Genomic DNA, 26,489 nt, shown 5'->3' with positions numbered 1-26,489 from the left:
TTTTGTACATTGTCATGGAAACAAAGTTTTAAAATTCAATATCTTTACACTGAAAAAGATAGTAACAGATTTTTTGACACCAAATATAAATGCAGAAAAAGATCATGGCAAATTTGATTTCTCATGTCATGACTCCTTGAAGTTTGTATTCTGTGATTTGCTGGTGACCTTTTAATTGCATTTCACAATCCGACTGGCATGCTTACTTTTACTATTTTTAACACTAGACTGAACAAGACCAGACTAGTTAGTGCTCAGCTTCTCCGGCTGTCTAGAACTCAACAAGCTACCACCATGTGTGGAGTTACAGCACAAGAAAATCCCATTGTTATGACTAGTCAACCACAAAGTCTTGTCTATGAACGCTGTCTGATGTGGTTCGCGGGAGGCTGTGATGTGTGGCTAGTGTCACTGTGCGTGCATCTGCACTGCAGTGTGGTTTAATACGCATCAGTGCCTTGAAGCTTTGCCTTAAAGCTTCCCCTTGAACCGGTGATGACAGCTTTTGGTTTCATGCTGTAATATTCAAAGTAAACCACATCTTTGATTTTACTTAATACTCTGCAATGATTAATGGTTACATTTTAATTAAAGCAATGCTTGTAAGTAAAGTCGCCATTTCCTAAAGATTCGTTTTTCTAATCTGATGTGTGTAACGATAGATTTATACACATTTTTGTTGTAGCACGCAATATTATTGATTTGACTTTACTGACACTACTGAATGAGAACTGAACTGAGCGGGACGATGACACCACCGTTTTAGAGCTGCTTTATAGTTGAATATAAATCATTTAATATATGATGATCTTTATACAGTTATTGAACGGAACTGAATCAACACTCAACTGACCTTAGCTGAACAATGGCTCTATTTTCTTTCTAGAGCTGGTTTACAGTAGAGCTTAAATCGGGCCCAACAAATCAAGCCGACCCTACCCTAGCCCGAGGCCCGACCCTACCCTAGCCCGAGGCCCGACCCTACCCTAGCCCGAGGCCCGACCCGACACGTTCACTGTAATTATGACCCCGAGCCCAATTGAAACCCGACCATTTTTAATACGTGGGCCGTTATAACCAGGGGCAGTGCCAGAATTTTTTTCTCCGCAGTTTTTTATATATATATATATATATATATATATATATATATATATATATATATATTATATACTATTAATAAATGAGCAAAAATTGGCCATTCAATATTCAATTATTTTAATTATCACAATTAAAGTTTTAATTTTATTAAATTGAACAAGCACAACATTCAGCATTCAATCAAATATTCTTAAAGATTAATTATTATTAATAATGTTACTTCAACATATTGTTATTTCAACATATGTGTGTGAGCAACAAGCAAGATGTGCATTTGTAAATTCGGTGACCGCGTGTGTTACGAGTTTCAAATGGTGTAAGTGACCGCGGCGCGCCGGCGACTCCATGTCATGATTATATTGTCTGCTATATTGCTTTTTATGTATTAAATCCAGGCAATTGGTTGATGAAAAATGTATTAAAATTAAGATACAATTTATACTAAACGAAATTCACTTTAAAGAAAAGCTTTCTTCAAAACAGAACTTAACAAACTTGAAACTATGTGCTTATTTAATGGCTAAAACACGTAGGCTACTACAGACTCTTTTTTTGTTGCCTACAAATTGCAGCACGTTTCCATACCTCCGATTTTCCTCCAAACTTGCTCAAAGTTAACTCTCCTGTTTTAATGTTTTTCTTAGCTTCTTCAAGCTCCATGTCGCACTTAGAATAGCAACAGAATAGCCTACAGCACGCACAGCAGGTGTGATGCGTCACGCATGCGAGACTGCGAGTGCGAGTGGATGAGACGCTGCGCATGACACGTGACGTGCTTTATCAAGGGCCCGACCCGACCCGGCCCGAGGACAGTGGCGGGAAATATCGGCCCGACCCGGCCCGCTAAAATGTTAAAATTATTTTTACATTTTAACCTTTTGTCCTTTTTCAGATATAAACTGAAACCTGAAAACTGATTTTTCCTCTCTCTCTCTCTCTCTCTCTCTCTCTCTCTCTCTCTCTCTCTCTCTCTCTCTCTCTCTCTCTCTCTCTCTCTCTCTCTCTCTCTCTCTCTCTCTCTCTCTCTCTCTCTCATAGTTTTATATATTTAGATGTAAAGAGCAGTCTAGTTTAACATTATTACGTTGCTCAACGAGAAAGCACGTTTTTAGGGCCGGAGTTGAACCGATCTTTCCGGCCCGGAACCCCCTTTTCTGCAATGGAAATGCACAGAACGGTTTGAGAACGGACAAAGGCCGGGATCACGCACCGGAACCGTGTCGGTGGAAAAGGGGTATGAAAGACCCAAATTGGTTGATGTGCAAAAAACAGGATATAGGATGTGATGTAATCTATTGCAGGATTGCAAATGTTTGTTGTTTGTGCCTTTTGACTTCTAGGGTGTGCAGTCAGGGTGGCCCTATTGACCCTGTTTTACTATGTGTTTGCCCTGGTTTCCCACAATAAAACACACATTTGTAGCCCCATGTGATCCTAGGTGGCCTTTGCTGTCAAAACTCAAAAGCTCATTTTGTTTTCCCATCCTCAGTTCTCCTGTTTGCCTTGAACAGTGTGAAGCCAGTTACTTCTAACTGGTGTGAAAATCTCTTGATTGTAATCAAATTATTTGTTTTATTCAAAACCCCTTGATGTTAAGTAAAGTCTTGTGTAGTGATTTTATAGTCTGACTCTTGGTTTAACCTTTCATTCCTTAGAAGATGCCCTCCTAAAAGATGTTTGGGTATTGTTGTCCACCAGCAACACCAACACAGCTTTTCGTGTCAACACCATGCCATAAGTGATTTTCACACCAGTGGGTCCCATGGTCTGTCTGCTCCGTAACGAGTCGGGGGGCCTCAGGCATTAAACTCAATCATTACTTCCCACCCTCCTTTCTGTTTTTCATCCTCCCCTCTTCCTGCCTCCTCCACCCTAGGGGACCCTCGCACTCCCAGAGCTCAACACCGTGACGCTGTTGACTTCTCACTAAAGAGCAAGCAAACAGCAGGTCCTGTAGGTGCTTAAGTTTAGGTGAAGTTGGATCAATGAATTCAGGGCAGCCTAAATGGGTCTTATCAGAATTAATTCATGAGGGTTTAACTTTAACATGGTAACTCCTAAGTCCATAAACTTGAATGGATCATGTGGAAAATATATTGTCATCGAGGGAATGCAAAATGCCTTTTATGAAGTCTGTTGTGAAATTTTACTTTCTAATCTACTCAGTCTAATCTAGTCTGATTAATATGCATTTACAGTAGTTGCAATATAATCCCTAACATAATTATGGCCTTAAACATTTGTTAGCATTTCTAGCTGTGGAGTTTTGATTTCACAAGTTGCATTCTCAGCGTATATAATAAGAATTAGTGTAAACTATCACCTTTTACAGTACTTTTTTCTTTTTTTTCTTGATAAAATAAAAAATAGGTTACTTGCTGTCATGAATCATGCAGAATTGCAGATATAGTTTGTTAAATTTTTGTTTAAATGTGAAAGCAGGGTATCCAACATATAACACATACACTGTTTAAATATAATAACAAGCATAACAATTGCTTGTTATTTTACATAATATTTACAAAAATAATAATAAATCATTTAACAAGTAATACATTTTAAACAGATCTTGATTAAAAAATAATCGAATATAAACAGATTTATATTTTTGATAGCAACTTCTTGTTTTTGTAACCCTATTAGGGCATTTTCAGAAATAAAAAAAATAGTTAAAAACATGAATAAAATGAAGTATATCTTCTGTGCATCTGCACTCAAGGCACTGTGTTCTCAGCACCGTCAAAATAAAAGTCCTGCTTACTTATTACACTTATCAGCCAAACAGAAAAACTTATCAGCCAATGTCAATAATTTAAAACATTTCAAATATCAGCTATCTACCAGTAATAAGGATTGAAGGTGTGGACACGCGCTTTGTGCTCCATTCATGTCTATTTGTACCCCATGGAAATGAAATAGTGGAAAAGCAAGATCATGCAAAGAAGTTAGTTATCAACCGAGTTGTAAAGTTCTGGCTTGGTCAACTTGTTGTCAAAGTGTATCGTGACTGCACCAAATTCACTTGTCCAGTATGCAGACGGGAACTGAATTTTTTTTTTTTTTTTTTTTACCTTATCAAATTCAGTGCTCTCTGATTTGTTTAGTAAAGGGCTCTCTGCTCGTCTCTATGTATTCTACTGCATTCCTCGGATTCCTCTATTGTAATGCAATGCATGCCACCCTCCTTCACTCCACCTACCCGCTGTAAAATCAATAGTGTAAAATGGTCAGTTCCAGTTCTGAGTGTAGATTGGTTTCAATGTAAATTCTCTTTATTCCTCCCTCACAATCTCATTCTCTCACTGCTTTTGTCCAGATGAGCTGTCGTAGGAACTATTTTGCATCAGTAACAGAAACTGTGTTGCTTGGGTTACAGGTTAAATTGAGCTTGACTGTTGCTGGGAAGCCATGTTTTTACATGACTAATGTGCAATGGCCTTTCTAAAGCCTTGGAAGTTACTCAAAGGTTCATTAGAGGATTGAGCAATAAATGTTAGATCGACACGTGTTAAAGTTATCAAAACAAAACAGATATTTAACAAGATTAGATTAAAGGTTCCACTAGAGGTCAAACAATTTATCGGTTCAAATATCTGTTGTGTGTACTTCAGAAAGCTGTTAAATGAGGCGGTTGATTTGTGTGTAGGGCGCAACGATTGAAAAGTTGGCGAACGACACAATAAGCATTTTGTTTCTTCTGTCAATCTGATTAATCCCAACTGTGCTTATTTTAGGCATATGATTGTGCAACAGTACCACTTTTTTTTTTTTTAAGGTTAAATGTATGCTTTGGTCAAATAATATAAATAATTCTTTATACCTTTGTGAAATGAATTTCAAGAGGTGTGTACTGTGAACATTCTCTCTGGTCACGCTGTACAGGCTGATAGAGTGTTTTGCGGGAGTGTGTACGGGAACAGATGTTCGACATGCATCTCCCAGCAGGCCGATGGGCAGATGGTGAAAAATTATGTACAGGAAAAAACTGTCATGCCCACATGTTTAAAAAGTCAAAGCCGTCATTGTTCATCCCACCACGGAAGAATGCAGTGAGGTCATGAGAGGATGTTTAATTGGACTGTAGCTTTGGGCTGAGGCTTTCCCTCCGGACAGCCCCCCCCACTTATGTACTCATACAGCAATCCCTAATCCCTTCTAGTTCCCTGAGGGTCTCTCTCTCTCTCCATCTCCCTCTCGTGCACCTCCGGCTGTGTTCGAGAGGTTTGGAAGAGTGCTGAAGGAATGCAGAGAGAGGTCCAAGCTTAGTTACCTCACCCCATGCATAGACCGTCTCCCTCCTGGAGCAAACAGGCACACCTTGAGTTAGTCATAGTTGAAATGGTCGAGTACAAATGGTGGAAATTGTCATTGCTATGATTAAATAGTTTTTTAAAAACCTGGATATGTCTGTGTTTTGTGTTTTGTTTGCAGACAATCCAGGTTCTTTCTAGGTCATTTTCACGAGCACCTTTTTTTTTTTTTACATTTCAGTTGCAACTGAAAATAGATGGTTGTGCTTGGAGTCAATTGTTCTATTCATGATAACGAATTGTGGGAATATATTTTTGCTCAGGCTGCAATACATAGAAATTATGAACACGTGCAAAAACAAGAGAGAACAAAATAGTATTAACTGATTATGTTGCAATGTATGCTTTTGTCCTGTGAGCGTTTTCTTTTATATGCATTTTTTACAGCTTTTTTTGCCACATAACTTTGACAGATAAATGCTTTAACCAATTTTAGTGATTTTTGTTCTTCCCTCATATTTAAAATAAATGTTTTGTTTTTTTTAATCAAATATTTCTCATTTTTTAGATGAATGATGTGCAAAGGTCAACTATTGAGAAATGACAGAGGACTGTTGTGAACTGACCAACGCCTCCCGTCAGCCATGCCAAGAGAGGCAGGTCTGGACATACAGGGTGTAGCCCCAATCCAACTCCTTGTTCTCACGGGGAACGCCAAACAGAGCAAATGGTTTTCCGCACCATAAATTTATCTCTGAGAAATCTCAGTCCACCACATGACATTTTAGAATGGCTTATAATCAATTTAGCCACGATTAAAACATTCACACAGCAGTAAACCCACAACAGTAAAGCTTTCAGAGTTGTTTAGATAATGCAGCCACTTATTCAGAGCTTTACCCCGTCCTGTAAACAGCTTTGTGAATTACTGTCGTCCCCTGTGAGACAGTCAGCCTGGGGCCCGAGACTCCATTTGCTGCCTTGTTGAATGGATCCATCTTTCTTTTGTTTTAACAGAGCTGTAGCTCAATTGTCGTAGGTCTTTATCACCTCAAAAATCTCCATTAGGGCTTGAAGGTTAGCTGTAAGGTGTGAATTCATAGCATGGCCTTTGGCAAAGGGCTCCACCTTTTTCTTTTTTTTTTTTTTTTTTTTCCAAACCCCGGAATGTCAGTAATGAATGGAATCCCTGATTGCAAAGATCTGGATCTCACCTTTGAAACTTGTGAATGGGCAGAACTCCTCCACACAATGAGACCTGTGCATTAGTGTTTCATTTGTAATTGGTGGTTATTTGGTGTTTGTTTTAAGAGGATTTAATTGGGGCCATGTGACAGTTGCATACCAACAAGACTGACCATGTTATTGTGATGTGATTTTCTGAGCCGGGCCTCTTGGCAGCGCCTCCTTTTGAAAGAAGACTAGTGGACGGCCTCTCCATTTCAAAGGTCTTTTCAGTTTAGTCATTTCCCCCATAAAACTTGGATTTACCTTCAGCTCACAAATAAATGCGTTTGACACTTTTAAAGGCTAAATCTTTTGCTCTCCGCCTTGCCAAGCAAGCATGCACACGTTTTTTTTTTTTTTTTTGAGAACCAGCCCCTCTTCTTCATTAGACAGGCATTCCTAACAAAGACATTTGTTTTAGTTTTTGTGTTTTCTTTTCACTCACCCTAATCAGAGTCTGGCCATCGTGTTTAAGGGAGGAACTGGTAAGCGGCCATTGAGAACTCTAGTGGGAGTGAAAACTCAAGGATGTAGAGTATCTCCTGACTGATTTGTTATTTTCTTTACTCTCAGTTCCTGAATTGAGTCTCTCTCATGGCTGATGTGTTTCCGTCTCAAGGCTCCGTCGTTCCCCCGCTACGGTCACTGTGTCCTCTCACGCTTGGTTTGAAGTGGATTCATTGCAGTGTCTTTAGACAGCTGCTGCTTTTCTTCACTCAGTTTTCAGTGTTGGACTCATTCTGAAATTTTGATATATGGCGCCGCAAGCACAATGCGCACATCTGTCTGTGGCAAATTCATGTCTAAAACATGAAGAAAGTGATTCAGCTTGGACTTACAAATATTTAGAAGGACAGAACATAGGGCAAACTTTTTTTAACCTCTTTTGATCAACTTAATGCATCCTTGCTGTTTCTTTAAAAAAAAAATCTTACTGAATAGAATAGAAGAGTTTTTATGGTTGGCACACAAGCCTCGGCGTGTTGCCTGAGCCCTTCTCTCATCTTTCATAATGACCAGTTAAGCCACACTGAACCGCACAGTGGCATTTCACAAACTTCCTCGCCTCCTTCAGAGGACATGCCTTAAATTTAATGGCATACATCCTTCACCCTTCCCCTTTTACAGTGCTATGCATAAGTTTAGGCAACCATGCTAAAGTTGACTAAAAAGAGGAATAAAAAATCATATTTTGCAAATTTAACTTAATGCCTTATTTAAAAAAATTAGGAAAAATCCAACCTTTAAGGACACCAATTTTCTTTGTGAATGAATAATGTATCGTAAATAAATAAATGTTCTTCCTTAAAAAACAGGGTGCATAAGTTTGGGCACCACTATGTTAAATTCCCATAGAGGCAGGCAGATTTTTATTTTTAAGTATTTTTTTTTTTTTTTTTTAGGATACTATGCATCCTGATAAAGTTCCCTTGGCCTTTGGAATTAAAATAGCCCCACATCATCACATAGCCTTCACCATACCTAGAGATTGGCATGGTTTTATTTCAGTTAGCCTAATAGCTGGTTTGATTTGCATTGAGAGATGATCTTATGGAAAGTACTCCATGCCAATCTCTAGGTATAGTGAAGGCTATGTGATGATGTGGGGCTATTTTAATTCCAAAGGCCAAGGGAACTTTATCAGGATGCATAGTATCCTAAAAAAAAAAAAAAAAAAAATACTTAAAAATAAAAATCTGCCTGCCTCTATGGGAATTTAACATAGTGGTGCCCAAACTTATGCACCCTGTTTTTTAAGGAAGAACATTTATTTATTTACGATACATTATTCATTCACAAAGAAAATTGGTGTCCTTAAAGGTTGGATTTTTCCTAATTTTTTTAAATAAGGCATTAAGTTAAATTTGCAAAATATGAATTTTTTTTCCTCTTTTTAGTCAACTTTAGCATGGTTGCCTAAACTTATGCATAGCACTGTATAAAATTGGCAAAGTGTTTTTCTCTCCAAACCTTAATTAACTTTTTAATGATCTTTTGATAACAGAAGCAGAAGATGACATTTTGAGTTCTGAAACGTACAATGTTTTTTTTATAGTACAGTAACCTCTTTTATCACAAAAGATCATGGAAAATTCCTCATGCTATGACCCCTTTAATGCAGCTTAATGTATTTTTATTTGACATTTGTTTGCAGTTTTTGCCCAACCAAGATTATTCTCTCATTTAAACATGTCTGTCTTGCATTCTTTGAGTTAGTGACAAGTTTCATCAAATATGTCTCTCCCCCATTGTTCTTGATGTTATCTTCTCTGTTTTACCTCTTTCTCTTAGTCTGTGTTGTCCCCTTGCTTTTGCATATGTTCCCTCTCTCTTTTCAATCTCTCTTTCGGTCTGCTTGACCCCCCACACTGGCGTCACTATGTGCGGAAGCACATTCCAGTCAGTTCAGCAAGTTCTCGCCCTCCTCCCACCTCAACGACTTCTGTCCTAAGTTGTCACGCAGTCTCAGTTTTGGTTAAAGGTATGAGACTGAGAGAAATTGCATCTTAATGAGTCTGTTTACAGTAAAGGCTCAATACCCAAGGCTGATAACCAGAGATATTGTGACCTTGAGCAAGGCACATAAACCAAGGTCACCTCAAGCGTGTTGTCCCTCTGATAAAGGGTTCTAACTCGGCCCAATGTTACAAGTTATCCATACTAGGCACAAAATCAGACGTTATTTGATATTTTGTAGTTGTGGAGAATGATTTTAGACCAATGAAATTTTGCGGTGGGCGGGGCTACACAAAGCTGGTTTTATACAGCTGGGTAGGACACTTTGTAAGGAAGAATTTTTTTTTTATATTTGCTGAATATATGACTGCATGTGTCTGTGTGTGTGAAAACAGATTGTGAAAGACAGGAAGTGAAGGTCCCTGTCTGATAACTGATAAAGCTGTGCTTGACATTTCCAGAGATCTTGATGGTGGACAGACAGTTTGATCTGAGCGCCACAGAATTTTTTTTTTTTTTTTTTTTTTTTTTTATATCCATCCTATATCTATTCAGTCTCACAATGGGGAGCCACACAGTTTTTATCATCAATACCCTGATTGTTCTGGATTGAATGGTGGAATTCCTCTTGTTCTTCTGCTCAGGGCGGTCTTGAACTTGAAGGGCTGGGTAAAACCATGTAGTGCCAGCGTCATGCTTGTGCCACAAAATGCATAACATTCTTCATGGACTTCTTGCATTTTACACATTATAAATGTGTTTTATTGCATTTAAAAAAATATAGATATATTAACCTTGTTCACTAGGGGTCACAGACTTTTGGACCCCATTCTGGATTTAAGTCTACTTCATATCTCTGCATTCAGTGGCAGCAGTAATAGGTGATTTAAGTTGAGGAATTTCCCATTAATGGTGGGATAAAAGAGCCCTTCAATTTGCCTCCATATGAGCCTAATTAGAGTTTGTGAAAAGCTTTAACTCCTGGTGTAAACCTCAATACATCAGTTGACTTCACACCAGCGTTAGTTCATGAGCAGAGAAAGTGACTTTTCCCATGAGGATTATAAAATAAAACCAGCAATCACACAATAACGGTAAACAATAAAAAGACTAAATTAAATTTACTTCCACAAATCTCTCATATTCTAAAGTATAGTCTAATATATTTTGTATGTTTCATATGTTCTAGTATGTTCTCCATAGTATGTGCAGTCTCCCAGCTGGCGCACACTCTGAGAAAGAGACTCCTTCTGCTCATCACTGCGATTTTTCTCAGCTTCAGGAGACACCTGTGGCTACTTCCCCCACAGCTGCAGCCGATGATGGTTTAGGTCTGTGTAATGTCTGCTTTGTTGACCCAAAGGAAATGATTAATTGCCCATAGGATGTGCAATATTTTTGAGATCACGAGAACATCAGGTTCCCATTTTTTTAACCTGTCTGGAGTGTCTGCATATGTCTTATTAGGACTTTTTTCTTTGCTCTGATAAAACTGCTGTGTACCACCTTTGCTGCAGAGGTGTAATGTGATTGGACAACATTTTTATTATTATTATTATTTTTCTGCCACATTGTTTGCAGACCCTGAAATCACACCCTCTCAGTCTCAAAAGGTTTTGTGACAAAGATGAGATGTCATCAAGTATAAGTTCAAAGACTGTCCAGTGCGACGTCCCCCACAGGGCCTGACCCTTTCCTCTTCATGTGCACCCTTGCTTCAGTCATGCCTTTGAGCTCCAGCAATGCTCCAGTGAGCACTATGAGTCAGTGCTCAAGTGTGCTTTGTCTGTCTTTCTGAAGTGCGTTGGCTACGTGAAGGGGCTTTTTTGTTTCCCTCTCAGCCGGCTCGATTCTTCACTGCTTTGCCAACAGATTTGGTTCGTCTTGTTTTGCGAGGATGCCGGGGAGACTTCAGAGGTGAGACATCAATGATGGCACTGTTCGCCTCAGTGCCAGACCAGTCTGTGAAGTGCATGCACAACTTGCGTGCGAACGCTTTAAAGCATTGCTTTGTTTGGGTATTAGGTTTTAAAAGTCATCCTGCTGTTGTCGGATCCATGGCGTAGCTGTGTCAGATGTGGACGCCTTGGATTGTTCCTGGGTTCAAAGCAGGACTTGATTGGTCACAATGTTCTGTACTACCACAATTGTTCCCAGCCTTTATGTCAGTGCACCTGAACTCCAATGGATTACAGTATGATCAAGAGACAAATAAAGTAAAATTCTGCTTGAAAACATCCGGATAAGGATTGTGAGTGAGTCATCCGATTGCCAAAAACAGAGTAGAATTTGAAAGGCCCATAAGAAATATTTACAACTTTTGGATAAAACTGTTGTTGAAATTCTTTTGACTCACTGTTGTGGTGTCTGAATTTGTGCGTGCATGGGAATATTGTCTTATTTCATGAGCATGATCGTCATCATTTTCACTCTTTTGCAAGAGCTTGTGCAGTGATTCCAGCACTTTTTTTTTTTTTTTTTTTTTACTCTTAAAGGGACAATTTATCAAAAAAAAAATGTATTCTGTTATTTACTCACCTTCATCCAAACCAATTTGACTTTATTTCTTATGTAGAACACAAATTAAGATGTTTTGAATAATGTTTTAGCGGTTTTTGCCCATACAATGAAAGTCAATGGGGTCCAAAACAACATTGTCTACTGTATGGACAAAAACACAGAGATGTTTTTCTAAATATTTTGTTTTCTGCAGAAGTCATGCAGAAATGAGATCAACATGAGGGTGATTAAATGATGACAGAATTTTCATTTTAGAGTGAACCTTTAAGCACCGTTTCTTTTTGTATCTGTGCTTATTGCAAGTGCAAGTTCACTCAAAATTGAACGTCATGAATTTGAGTTCCACAGGGGGGAAGAACTAAGTTTTGTTTCTGTGGAACTTGAAAGAAATTGTGTAGCAGAATGTGATGAGGTAGTCACTATCCATGTCCACTGAGAAAAGAACTGCTCAAAAATAGATGAAAAAGTACCAGAAAAAGCCATATGACCTTTTTTTGTATATTCCTGGTCTTCTGACACCACACAATAGCTTACGTAAGGAAAAGACAGGAAAAATAAGTATAGGCTAGTTCTCTGAGTTTTTTTTTGGTTTTTTTCATAGCCTATTTTTTTGTGTAATTTTTGGATGATAACTAGCTATTCTTTGATTCACCTTTGAGTCATTGTAAGCTTTTTTTAAGAGCTACGTTTGGCATTTTCAGCTCATTCACTAACGAAAAAGCATAAAACCCACGCCCGATTGTATAAATCTCTCCCACTTCTGTCGAACTTTGACCTTGTGTGCAGGAGGCTCCTAAAAGTCAGCAAGTTCATTTTCATGTTAACAGCCAAAATGCCCTCAGAGACTGCTGCAAGGAATGAGTCTTTTTGTCATTGCTTCAAACCAGTCCCCGCTTAACGTTAAACTTTTTGATGCAATCTCTCAGCCTATTTACTTAACACACAGTTGTCCTTAGTTTTTGCGGATTTGTTTGGAGAGCAAATTCTTTGCTAAAGCAAACATTGGTCCCCCCCCATGGCCCTGCTTGAAAGATGGTGTCATTTTCTTCGCACTAAATAAACGATGTCTCTCCATGCCATTTCCATTGGCCCCTGGTTACAGTCTCTCCCAAACACCCATAGCTTGCTCAGACATGCAAAAATATGTTTTTACACGCTCTATATAATTGCTGGAGGACCTCGCAAAGCTGCTGAAATCCAGACTAGCACAAAAAACTAAGCTGCTTGTAAAAAAAAAAAAAAAAAAAGCATGTGATTATGCTCTTGTCTTGTCATTTTACGAGACAAGGTTTGATTGCATGTTATGTGTTAAAGAGTGGAAAAAAGCTAGGCTAGTTGACGATGAAATGATTCCAATCATGGCTGAGAGATGATTGTCCACAAAAAAGAAAAGTGAAAAACCTTGAAAAGGAAGACTAGTTTAAACACACGTACCATTATTACAATTTAAAATAATGTTTCTCTTTTTTAATATATTTTAAAATGTAATTTATTTTTGTGATGCAAAGCTGAATTTTCATCAGCAAGTACTCCAGTCTTTGGTGTCTTATGATCCTTCAGAAATCATTCTAATATGATGATTTATGATCAATGTTGGAAACAGTTGTGCTGTTTAATATATTTTTTTGGAATACTTTTTTCAGTATTCATTGAGTAAAACGTTAACAGCATTTATTCATAAAAACAGCATTTATTCAAAATAAAAACATTTCTAACAATATAAATCGTTACCATCACCTTTTATCAATTTAACGCATCCTTGTTGAATTAAAGTACTAATTTCTTTAAAAAAAAATAGTTATTGTTCCCAAACTTTTGAACGGTAGTGTATATTGTTACAAAAGATTTCTATTCTAAATAAATGCAGTTCTTTTTAACTTTTTATTCATCAAATAATCCTGAAAAAAGTATCTCAGGTTATAAAAAAAATATTAAGCAGCACAACTGTTTCCAACATTGATCATAAATCAGCATATTAGAATGATTTCTGAAGGATCATAAGACACCAAAGACTGGAGTACTTGCTGATGAAAATTCAGCTTTGCATCACAAAAATAAATTACATTTTAAAGTATATTAAAAAAGAGAACCATTATTTTAAATTGTAATAATATTTCATAATATTACTGTTTTTTTTTTTTTTTAACTGCAGGCTTGATAAGCATAAGAGACTTCTTTCAAAAACATTAAAAATAGTAATGTTTCCAAACTTTTGACTGGTACTGTATATATATATATATATATATATATATATATATATATATATATATATATATATATATATATATATATATATATATATATATATATATATATATATATATAATATGCCACTTTCACACAAAGTTTACAATTAATGAGCACCAAATCAGCATTTTAGAAATCAGATTTCTGAAGGATCATGTGACACTGAAGACTGGAGTAATGATGCTGAAAATACTGCTATTTATTATCTAAAATAAGTAAAAAATGTGTCAAATGGAAAACTGTTATTTTAAATTGTAATAATATTTCACAACATTAAAAAGTAGTCTTGCTGAGCATTAGTGTATGTGATGTAGCCATCATTTTTTCTTTACATTTTGAATGTGTGTGTCTTATTTTCTTGAAAAAAAATTTTTAATGGATTTTTCAAGGTTAAAGTTTTTTTATATTATAAATTATTAATTCATTGTTATCATTAAATTGTTTGGGGAGTTACACCATCTGACAACCTAAACTAACCAAAAGAATATCAAAATCAATTTTTATTCAGAAACTGAAAACATGCTTATCATAGATTTTGTGTGTTCAAGTCATTGTATGTATAAAATGTAAATTCTATTGTATTTTTGAATAAATAATACAACAACAAATATGTGTAAACACAATCATTTGAAAACGAGGGTGTCCCTCTCAATTGCTAAAGTGGTTATGACCATGATTCTTGCAGCAGTTAGAGGGGGGGGAAATTAGCAGAAAAATAGAAATTTGAGGATAAGGATTTGCAGATCTTATCAGACAGGAAGGAGCGCTGAGGTATTTTCAGTGGAACAAGGTTATGTTTGCATGGCATTATGCCAGCTGTGTGCAATATCAGGCTTGTCTGCTTAACCTTGATCCATTTTTCTGTGCAGTCTTTCAGAGATGTGTGTATGTTTGACACCTGCAGTGCTGATTTAGTGTCTTATCCAGTCCTTGAATCCAGCTCTATCTTTTTGTGGGCTGTACCAAAGCACAGATTGTTTAGTAAAGGGAGCGAATGGTATCCATCCAGTCATCTTCCAGCTTTATCTGAACCCTGTTCTGCCTTTAGCTTGAGGACACTTCTGCCAGCCTATCTGTGTGAAATCTGCCTTGCATTCTCTGTACATTATAGAACATGTCTCACTGATATCTCACTGATATGCACCCCAGCTATTTTAAATTGGTTGGATTTTCCGTTTGAATATCAGGACTTTCTACTCAGTTAGAAAGTCCATCCATTTCAGTTTGATTGCTTTATGGTGTTACATTTAGTGTTTACAATGTGTTTTATGAAACAAAAAGAATGAAGTATTCATTGCCTCATATTGCCTTCTCTCTTCTTCCAGGCAAGGCTTTCGACATCACCTACGTGCGTCTGAAGTTCCACACCAGCCGTCCTGAGAGCTTTGCCATCTACAAGCGCACCAGTGAGGACGGGCCCTGGGTTCCCTACCAGTACTACAGCGGCTCCTGCGAGAAGACTTACAGCAAGACCAACCGCGGCTTTATCCGCACGAGCGAGGACGAGCAGCAGGCTCTGTGCACAGATGAGTTCAGCGACATCTCACCCCTCACCGGAGGAAACGTGGCCTTTTCCACGCTCGAGGGCCGACCCAGCGCATATAACTTCGACAACAGTCCTGTACTGCAGGTAAAAGAGTCTTCTATCTCTCATTTTGTGATCTCTCCCTTGATCACTCGCTGCTCTTTGATCACCCTAACTCACTCATGAAGTCAAAAGCGATCACATCATTCGCAGTCTCAGACATAACAAAGTTATTGGTGGGAATCGAAATCTCAGTTTCCAGATGTGCGGTTGTGCAGTCATGTGTGATTGCAGCCAAGTTACTTTTCCAAGATTTCAGATTGTGCAACTTTCTGCTGCCTAAAACAAACAACTCGTAATTTAGAACTGTTTGCGTGTGTGAGAGATATTGGTATTTGCAAAATTTAACAATAAAATAATACTTTCCATTTACCATATTTTCTGGAAAATAAGTTGTACCAAGTAATAGTAAAAATATAAAGTAATAGTAAAATAGGAGTAGGCTTGCCGCATTGAGTACATTTTAGAAGGTGGATCACGTTTAGGTTCAAATGGTAATTATGTTGTCAACAATTTATTAATTTAATACATGGTTTAACTTTTTTTAAATTTTTTTTAAGAAGTCTGTTATGCTTACTAAGACTATTTATTTGATTAAAAAAATGCAGAAAAATCAGTAGTATTATTGAATATTGTGATAAACTCAATGCATCCTTGCTTAATTAATTTAATTTAATAATAATAATAAATGTTTTTTTTTTTTTTTTTTTTTTTAGTGGCTGAGTAGTTTCCACCATTATTTTGTGTTGTTTCATTAAAGGGGTAATATAATGCCATTTTTGTACAAGCTAATATGATTCTTTAGGGTCTAAATGAAAAGTTTGTAATATACTTTAATTAAAAATTCTCATTAGTATTGTAAGAAAACACCAATTTTACCTGGTCAAAAACAGCTCTGTTTTCAGCACGCTGTTTAAGTGCATGTGTCTTTAAATGATAATGAGCTTTGCTCACCCCGCCCCTCTGTTTTGTGCGTACACCGTTTGAAATAATAACACAATAACCATAACGTGTTGTTCATTATAAACGTGGGATTATGAATTATATTGAGAACGTCGTACATAGAAAACATACCGTAATGTACCCTGAGTGTAAACAGCCGCATTCATCGTGAAGCGTGCTAGCGATTTGCAAAGATTAATATAAATATTAATATAAAGGTTAATAAAACGTTACACTCACTTCAGTTATTCTGGAGGTGCAGCAGGAACATGAATAGTTGGTACCGATCCTTTTTTCAGGAGCAGCTTCTTAGCAAAACCAGCTTTATTCTGACCCTCGTTTGTAAAGCAGTCTGGTGTGTGAAATGATTCGCGCAAACATGAAAGCATTGACGTTGATCGTGGGGAATATTCCCTTCGAAAACAAAACTCAGCCACTGCGTCTTCAGCGGTTCGGATTTAGAAACATCAAAATGACTGCTGTGTTCCTTATTACACCCAAGAACAGAACACCACAATCGCTTAGACGCCATTCTGCTCATAGACAGTGCTCCAGCGTATCAATAATGACGCGCGGACTATGATGACAGACAGCTCGCTCACGAGCGAGGGGCAGGTCTGTGTTGAAACGCTGCTGTCAATCAACAATCGTGGGAGGGGCGTCCGACCGTGTGACATCACTAGGTCGAACGGCTTGATTTGAGAGGGGGGAAAACAGATAAGGAGATAATTTTTTTTTTTATCATTTTATCATGGTTGTGTACAGGCGCTGCCAACACACATTTCAGTACAATCAACTTGTAAAAGTGCATGTACATATGACATCCATTTTATTGTTAAATAGGTTTACGGTGTGTTTTCAACATGTTTCAGCCCGTTGCACGCCACAGAAATACTGTTAGGCAGAAATACTACTGTTACATTTTTCAGTTCACCAGAACTTGATATACTTCCATAGACCACAACCACACAAAAAACATTTTTCAGACTAATTAGCTGAATAAGAGACAGACGTTCAGAGCTGAGTCAGTCCTTCCGTGTGCTGACTATGGAATTCATTGTCATGCAGGCAAAAACAAGATGCTGCTGTGGTTAAGGGGAAGTGAGAAGAGGTTAACTGTGTGAGATATGAGCGGGATTGGGTGGACAGCAGATAATGTATGGCTGAGTTCATGTATGGAAGCTGGCAGGCAGTCTGGTTGGTGTGTGTTCGTGAGACCCGTGGTGCGATGTCCAGGTGGTACGTCGCCTCCCGCTCGCTCAGCACAGCCAGCAGTTGCAACATGTTACTAGTGACGCCCCCAGATTTCCCACCCCGTTCTGCTTGTGCTTGGCAGCACACAGACACAGCTGGAAAAGTATATGTGCGTGTGTTGGTGTGTACATGCAAGAGCTGGAACACTGGGATCTGATTTGGGTTGATTTGTGTCTTTTTTGAAACATTTTGATCAGTTTCATTTCACCACTTTCATATGTTGAACATCCATGTCAGTCTGCATAGTTTCTACTTCACAAAAGAGAATCTAAAATAGATAGTATATTCTTGTAGGATGGCGCCTGAGGTCAGAATGTTTCTAGTTGTGATTTCATTTTGGGAGCTCTTCTTTTGTGTAATTGAGTATGCATCATTCATTGTCTACTTGATTAGTATTTACATGATTTCACTTAAATGGTTGTCAAAATATAATTATGTATCACCAAATAAGTGCTTTGTGTGCTCATGTGTTGTAATAAAAAAAATGTGTATTGTTTTTCAAATGTAATGTTAACCAAATGTACAATTTTAGCCCTGTCGCCAAATGCTTCCATATCAGACATCTCATGTGGTGTAAAACTATTAATATCAAAGCCCCGAACTCTTTTTATAGGAATGGATCTGTTTCTGAGGGTTTATGTAACTGTCATGCCTGCTCCAATATAGAAGCATGTGATGAGTGAAGGTTTGTTAGTGGACTTTTGGAAATGATCAACAACAAGTTTCTTCACTCATCATCTGTCATTATTACCATTAGTTGATAATTAGGTGATACTTTTTATGTTTTATATGTTTCCAAGTAGTTGGCGCCTTGGCGGTATGCGCCTTCAAGTGGGTTTGCCAACCTCCATTAAAAGGAAATTAAGCTCAATTGTGCGTGCATAAAGCCAGAGAACCAGTGAGGTTTGTTCTGGCGCATCACACACACATTCAAGCTTGTGTTTAGCATATTTAATGTATCAATTGAAAGTCATTTATTTACTGTTTATTTGAATCTCCCGTCACGTCAGACTATCTTATGACTATAGATGTCGTTGCCATAACCCGTTGCTTTGGGTTGCGTATTGCTTCGGACACCGCAAGCTTCCTGCTTTGCTTTCTATCCTCATCTCTGCTTTTTTATTTTTGTTGCAATTCTGCTTATTGTACATCTAAAATACAAGAAGCTAATATCAGTAGTCCCAAATTCATAATTGTGACCACACCACACAGACTGTTTACAATGTCTAAGATAAAAATATATCTGGATAAGCTGTCAGAATGACATAAGGACGTTTCCTCCTCAGTTCCAGCAGTGGACTGAAGATGAGCATTGTTACAGGGTTGCCTGGCTCCACTTTAAACCCCTGTGCTATTCTGTCAACCCACTTGTAAAATAATAACTCGCACGGTTTATAGCAAAGCTGGAGGTAATGCTTGCAAATCTTTCAGGAAAGGACTAATGTCTTGGTCTGAGTCATGTTTTCTTTGCTTTCTGAGATTGGCACTCCCAACATGTGGCCAAAGCAGGCAAAGTTCAACTGCAAATAATGTGCAACATCATTCTAAATGGCATTTACATGCTAAACGTCACACTGGTGTTTTTCTCTTCCCATGAAGCCTTTCTGCATACATTACAGTGCCTCAACGTGACTCCAGCAGGTTTGGTTTACATTAGAGGCCTGAGGATTTATTTTCTTTAAACATCTGCACACAGAACAGATGGGAAGAATCCTTCCCTGCTAAAATCTATCCAATATCTGTTCCAGAAAAAAATCGTTACATGCTCATCTGTGACTCATCTATGACATTCTCTATCTACATTCTTTCTTTTGTTTTCCCATGTTTTTTTTTTGTATGTTTTTTTTTTATAATGCCTAATTTGTAACACAAATGTTCTTTTCTCTCTGTCAGGATTGGGTGACTGCCACAGACATCAGAGTGAGCCTGAACAGATTAAACACTTTCGGAGATGAAGTTTTCAACGATCCCAAAGTTCTCAAATCCTACTACTACGCTATCTCAGACTTTGCTGTGGGAGGAAGGTACGTTTTTTTAGTTTCAACATCTGTTCTCTGTAAGTTTAAATCAGCATCTCCAGCTGTTCTGGACGTGGTTCTTTGTGTTGCTTCACTCTCCAATGTAAAAGTCAATATATAGTTTAATGAGACATTCACATATCTGCCTTGTACTCAGACCAAGGATGTCAACAGCTCCATCTGTAATGCTGCACATGTGACCTTGAAAGATGATATGAGTTTTTTTCAGTGTGCAAACAAAAGAAATGAACCAACGCTCTGAAAGATAAGATCGTTGCAGTGTGAGTTTCGCACTTTGAGAGAAATGGGTTGGTTTGAAGTTTTTCTGAACTCACACAGGTCAAAAATGGCACAAAACTTCCTTGTTTTAAACCATTTTGTTCAATTGTGTATGTATAAACGGACCAAAAGGAATTTGCTGTGCAATTATCTGAACTATAGGTACAACAGCGAAAGTATTACCTCTTTATTTCCTCTCTGTGGAATCTGTGAACTATGACAGTAAGCTTTTAAGATGAAGGACATGCAGAAGAAGCCCATATACGGGATCAGAGCGTTGTAAAGTAAGTGTGAAACATCTCCTGGTGCTCCATTGCATGTCTTTTCACCTTAATCTGTTTGAAATGTGGAGCAGATTTCCATTACACAGCCCACATTCCCTACATTCCTGCCTGGGAGTGCTGGATTACAGAGCACAGAGGAACTGGAATGGGGCGGGCAGAGAATCTGGAAAGGGAACAAGGTCGAGGCCAAAGGGAATAATTTACACCTGCTGCCTCACGGCCTCAAGTGCGCCTGTCCAGCAGACACATCAGCGCTGAATGGCAGCCGGATGTTCCTCATGTGATCTGATAACCAGAAACGTAGCATCTTGGGAGGTTTAATACATCCCTGATAAGTTCATATTAGGGAAGAATGCATGCCAATAAGTGCATATCCTCCACCAAGTTATTATTCCTCACATCACCTTTTCCATAAGGCTTTGCCAAAGAACACCTGAAACAATGTGTGCGAGGTGGCTTCGGCTGCACAAGCCCTCTCTTGTTCTGAGGCCTATGTCAAAGTATCTGTCATGAACATGCAGCAGTGAGCATATTCACCTACAAAGACAAATAAGTCCTCTTATGTCCCCAAACTGTGGCCCTGAATGGATGTTCAATTCATTTTGGTAATCAGGCAAAAGAGCTTTAAAACTTTTTTTAGAACAATTAAAAATGTTTTGTGTAGCTTTCTGTCCAGGTTTCAAATTTAATATTATGCGAACAATTGGAATATCATGCAAATAAAAGCAAAGTTTCCATCCAATGTGTTAAAGTGAACTAAATTGTCACTACCCGCAAAAAAAAAAAAAACTCTGAAAAACAGAAGTCGAAGATGAAGCCACTGACACTTTTATCAAATGTTCTATATTTTATTAAATGGGAGAGAATAGATGTTTCATGGAAGTAATAGTAGCAAATCATTGGAGCAAATTATACAATCACATGACTTTGTTTGATGCACATTAATATTTATGCTGTAAATATTTTTCCATTGTAATCTCAAGCAGTCTTATACATGTTAGATAATGTTGTATATACACTTGTGCATTTATTTCATTTATTTAAAATATATATTATTTAATTGTTTCCCTAAATTTGCATAACAATACTGGAATGGAACTGTCAAGCTCCAAAACTGATTAAAAAATAATAATAATAAGTGTGTATGTGTGTATTTACAATTGTCAGTAAAGAATTAAAATTTCAGTCTGTTCCTCACACAAAACTATTGTATGACTTCAGAAGACTCAAAATATAGTCATATGGACTGCGTTTAAGATGCTTTTATTCCTTCTGTTTTGGCATTGCATATATAAATAAAAATGAAATACATTTCCAGCTTGATGTGCTGTAATATGCAATATTTACTGCTGGGATGAAAAACAGTCTGTTCAAAAGCACTGCATACCGTACATAGTATTACTGTACTGTACTCCTGCATACTCCTCTATCAAAGGACAGGCAGGATAAAAACACAGACATCAGCCACTCAATCTGACAACAAAGGTGCAGTGACGTTTCAGTGATAGGCTCAACAAACATCGTCAGAGCTCTGTGTTTGAACAGCTTTGCGGCACGTTTGTGCCTGCTTGGTTTTGTTCCGCACAACTGCAGCAGGATGTGTACACATATAGTAAGTGTGCCCTATCATTGTGTGGTGGCCTTTTGCACCTGACCGGTCTGTTACCTTCCTCCTCCCCACCCAGGTGCAAGTGTAATGGGCATGCCAGCGAGTGCGTGAAGAACGAGCGCAGCAAGCTGGTTTGTAACTGCAAACACAACACAGAGGGAGCAGACTGCAACAAGTGCAAGCCCTTCTACAATGACCGTCCCTGGAGGAGAGCCACCGCTGAAAACCCCAACGAGTGTCTGCGTAAGTCTTCCGTGTTTGGTCGAATCTTCCTCAAGAAAAACAAAAAAACAGATTTCTGTTCCAATGGTTTTTCCACATAATAAAGGAATAGTTCATCTAACAATTAAAATGTGATCGTTTACTCACAATCATATCATTTCCAAACCTGTATAAATACAAATTACCTTTTTATACCGCCACGCTTTAACCAATATTTAAGAATATCATAACCTTTAGTAAGATTTTTTTTAAAGAAATTATTACTTTTATTCAGCAAGGGTGCATTAAATTCATAAATGCTGTTCTTTTGAACTTTTTGTTCAACAAAAACAATTGATCAAATGTGTAAAATATTTAGCAGCACAACTGTTTTAACTGTGATGTTAATAATAATAAATATTTCTTAAGAACCAAATCGGCATATAAGAATGATTTCTGAAGGATCATGTGACACTGAAGATTGGAGTAATGATGATGAAAATCCAGCTTTGTCATCACAGGAACAAATTACATTTTTGAATATCTTCATACAGAAAACATGTTTAAATCGTTATAACATTTATAAATAAAAAGTATTGGTGAGAAATATATTTTAGTGTGCATTTATTAAAATAATTAATATTTGTTAAAATGTTATTCACTGCTAATGCTAAATTAGAGATTAAAAATGCTTTTAGACGTGTTGCACCAAGATTGATGTCATGTCACACAAAATTAGCCCTGGCTAGTCATGTGACTGATTCGCCAAATTTGGAAAACCTACATAAATGAGAACACAAATTAGATTTTGTTCCTTCAGAAGACTTGAAAAATAGCGTACAAGTCATATAGAACACTTTTAAGATATTTTTATGGTACTTTTTTGACCTTTAGGAAGCTAGCAGTATAATCATCTTTCCATGTAAAATAAATCTACTTTCCATGAATTGAAAACAAGCTCAGAAATCCTGCCTAAGATCATTTCTGCCTCTTTTTCTGTAATGCGTAGAAAGATACAAAATCCCACCTGTTTCCTCTGTCATGAGTACATGCAGAACTAGTCTTTCCTCACAAACTAACCTCCTCCATACGGTGTCATGTTTGTTTTCTTTAAACCGGAGTCATATTGTGTGTGGAAGGGGTTTCTGGTGTCCTCCACTCCCTTATCTGGACACATGCATCCACGCATTTATTAGAAATGCATGACTAATGTGGACATCTGATGTACAGCAGCCTGAGGCCCGGTGTTCTCACACCCACACAGCTCTTGCTCCTCCATCATCTTCTTTCCACTAAGTGTGTCTTGTGTCCACCAAGTACTTAGGCAGAAGTCCTACTCGAAATCCTGATGATTGCCAAACCTTGCATCTGTGTAGTTCAGACTAGTTCCTCTGTTATCACCCCAGATTTTTCCAGCATTTATCTTATGTGCAAATGTGAGTGTCTGCATAATAGGCACATTAATGCCGCCCCTGGGAGTTTTTACATGAAATGTCTGACTTGAGATTGTCTCTGTTTCAGCATGTAATTGTAACGGAAAGAGCGCAGAATGTTACTTTGACGCGGAGCTGTATCGTGCCACTGGACATGGAGGTCACTGCCGCAGCTGTGCCGACAATACAGATGGGCCGAACTGTGAGCGATGCTTGGACAACTACTACAGAGATCCTTCTGGCCAGCGCTGTCTTTCCTGCAGTTGCAACCCTATTGGTGCGTAACAGCCATACCGCAGGACCAAGGTGGAAGAGGCATAAAAAGCCATCCATATTTCTTTCTTTTTTGGGGGGGGTGTTTTTTCACTCAAGGGATCTCACAAAACTCCAAAAACCGACCCAAAAATAGAATGCTGAACATACAAATTCAACAAAGATAAACAAATGTATAATATACTGTATGTGAAGGTGTTTTAACATCTTGTTCTGGTGTAAAATTTGAATAGGCCTCCAGAGCTTGAGTTTGTAACCATTACCATTTATTTTATTGGTTCTTCCTTTCCAGGTTCTCTCAGTACTCAGTGTGACAACACTGGCAGGTGTAGCTGTAAGCCGGGAGTGATGGGAGATAAGTGTGACAGATGCCAGCCTGGGTACCACACACTGACTGAGGCAGGCTGCAGGTAAAGTGCTTTAACTCATCCACGCTGGCACGTAGGGCCTAAAACTCATTTTTGTCACACTTGCCAATGGCCGGTGACTTCAGAAAATGTACTGACCATAAATATTTTTTACCGGCCGGTTTTTGCAAAAACAGGCAGTAATGACATCAACATTTTAGAAACCAATGAAAATTCGCAATTTTCTATTCCAGTTAAAACTACTGACCTAACCAATATAAATGTAAAACATTATTAAGGACAATGAAACTGTCAGTAAAAATAATAAAAACAAATAATCAAATTAAAAGCAAGTCGAACAAAAACGCAATTGAAATGAACAGTGCTTTTCAAGTTTGTCTAACAGTAGTTTTCAGGTATAGAAATTAAATAAAGTAATCAAATGTAAAATAACACTGCATAGTCTTCTGTATAAATAAAATATAGATTAATCCTTAATAAAGTTACAAAAGTTATCAGTCAAGAGCTGAGTGATTTCTTTTTTTTTTTTTTTTGTCTTTTGTTTAACATTAAAAACACAGACAGCAGCAGGAATATTAGGCTGCTGTCACTTTAAGACAATGCATGAATCTGTACACATGCGTTGTCTTGCTCGACTGTTTACGTTCACTTAAGACATAACCAACTATGTTTACTAGTATACTTGCCGAGTTTTTTTTTTTTACATTCTTTTCTGTGAATTTGTTCTGTGAATTGAGATCCCCTTCTCATCCTTGCGCTTGAATAATTCAATTGGCAGAGCACAAACTTTCGTGACGATGCACCACTGGTCGATCAACTGTCCTGAGCGTCATTCACGTTAATTTTCTCGAAACATTGCATTGTTAGGGGCCATTCACACAGAACGCATTTTTGCTTTGAAAAACTCAAGATGCGGGAAGTGGAATGGAGGAAAAAAATGCAAGGTCTCAATGCGTTTTTTAAATGTTTAACTTTTCATTTGTTTAATTTGAGCACTGCGTTTTTAGAACGCAGTATCATGTGTGAGACGCTGCAAAAGACGCGAGCGCAACGGACATACACGGCCGTCTAGCATGTGTTTACATTGAAAAATAACGGCAAAGTAGCGCAGTGAAATGTATAACACGTTCTGTGTGAACGACCCCTTAGGATTCATAAAAATGCTACCGGCCAACTGGCGATTGACACTTTTTCATATACTTAACAATGCCGGTAATTTGTACTCTCATTTGGCGCTTGGCAAGTGTTAATTTTAGGCCCTGCTGGCATGGCTTAAACCACCAACCAATACACTTCACCAGAAGCTGTCATTCCTATCTAGAAGGTTATATTAGAATGCAGACTCAACAATCAGGGTCTTTAAAGTTGATTCCTTCTTGACTTTCTTGCTCCCTCTTTTCCCTCTACAGACCCTGCTCTTGTAATCCGGCTGGAAGCACGCAGGAGTGTGATGTCCAGACTGGACGCTGCCAGTGCAAGGAAAATGTGGATGGATTCAGTTGTGACAGGTCAGATTCTTTACTTTACAAAACATCCATGCACATGGTCACCCACACACACACAATGGCAACTGTTGTGGCTTTTTAAACACCCCTGCGCTGTTAGCATTGTCCATACTTGACTTGTTCACAAGGACAAAAGTTATAATTACTTGGTTTGTTTAATATGTTCTCAAATTAGAAGGTAGTCATCAACAGAATTAACTCTTACATCATCCCCTCAGAAGCCCCATAAAGATGGTCCACCTTTCAGCTCCTGCTCTGTTATGAGGATGTCTGTCAAAGCTTTTATTAAACAGAAGTTTAAAAGGGCTGCCTGACGTCTACACCATTTTCTTATGGAAAGTCCCTATGTGGGTGACACACGGAGGATATGAGGCCATGTGTGTGTCTGAGAAACAGAATTAGGACTCTCAGTGTCAGATGGAAGAGAAAATAGCTCAGGGATGGCAAAGGTTTCCCAGCTGAGAGCCCTCAGCCAGACCATGTAGGGCCTCCAGACTTGCAGTCACCAAAGTTTAACTAGCTTGGTGACTGTGATGGGCCATCTCTACATATTTCATTGTGAGTCTTTAATAAAGTGTGATATTTTAAATACACAATAAAAAATTAATGCAATTAATCATAACTACACACTATCGTTCAAAAGTTTTTTTTAAAGAAGTCTCCTATGCTCACAAAGGCTGCATTTATTGATCAAAAAATAGTATTACATATTAATTGATGAAATAGTATTACAATTTAATATAACTGTTTTCTGTTAATATATTTAAAAATGTCATTTATGATGGCAAAGCTGAATTTTCAGCATCATTACTCCATTCTTCAGTGTCACATGTTCCTTCAGAAATCATTTTAATATGATTATTTGGTGCTCAAGAAACATTTCTTCTTATCAGTGTTGAAAACAGTTGTGCTGCTTAATATTTCTGTGTAAACCAGGAT

The 26,489-nt window shown here is 37.8% G+C and overlaps 1 protein-coding gene across 1 annotated transcript in view; it reads left to right on the top strand.

The window, feature by feature from the left end:
- Positions 1 to 26,489, top strand: part of lamc1 (laminin, gamma 1) — a 74,597-nt gene that overhangs the window by 17,844 nt on the left and 30,264 nt on the right. Inside the window, exons 2-7 of the mRNA XM_084412046.1 lie at positions 15,125 to 15,429; positions 19,474 to 19,604; positions 21,847 to 22,013; positions 23,493 to 23,681; positions 23,970 to 24,087; positions 25,455 to 25,553. Coding sequence (XP_084268172.1) covers positions 15,125 to 15,429; positions 19,474 to 19,604; positions 21,847 to 22,013; positions 23,493 to 23,681; positions 23,970 to 24,087; positions 25,455 to 25,553 — 1,009 coding nt within the window. The remainder of the gene's footprint in view (positions 1 to 15,124; positions 15,430 to 19,473; positions 19,605 to 21,846; positions 22,014 to 23,492; positions 23,682 to 23,969; positions 24,088 to 25,454; positions 25,554 to 26,489) is intronic.

This window comes from Rutilus rutilus (assembly GCF_951802725.1).
Source record: "Rutilus rutilus genome assembly, chromosome: 6".
NCBI lineage: Eukaryota > Metazoa > Chordata > Actinopteri > Cypriniformes > Leuciscidae > Rutilus > Rutilus rutilus.
This window is presented reverse-complemented; position numbering and strand designations above follow the sequence as displayed.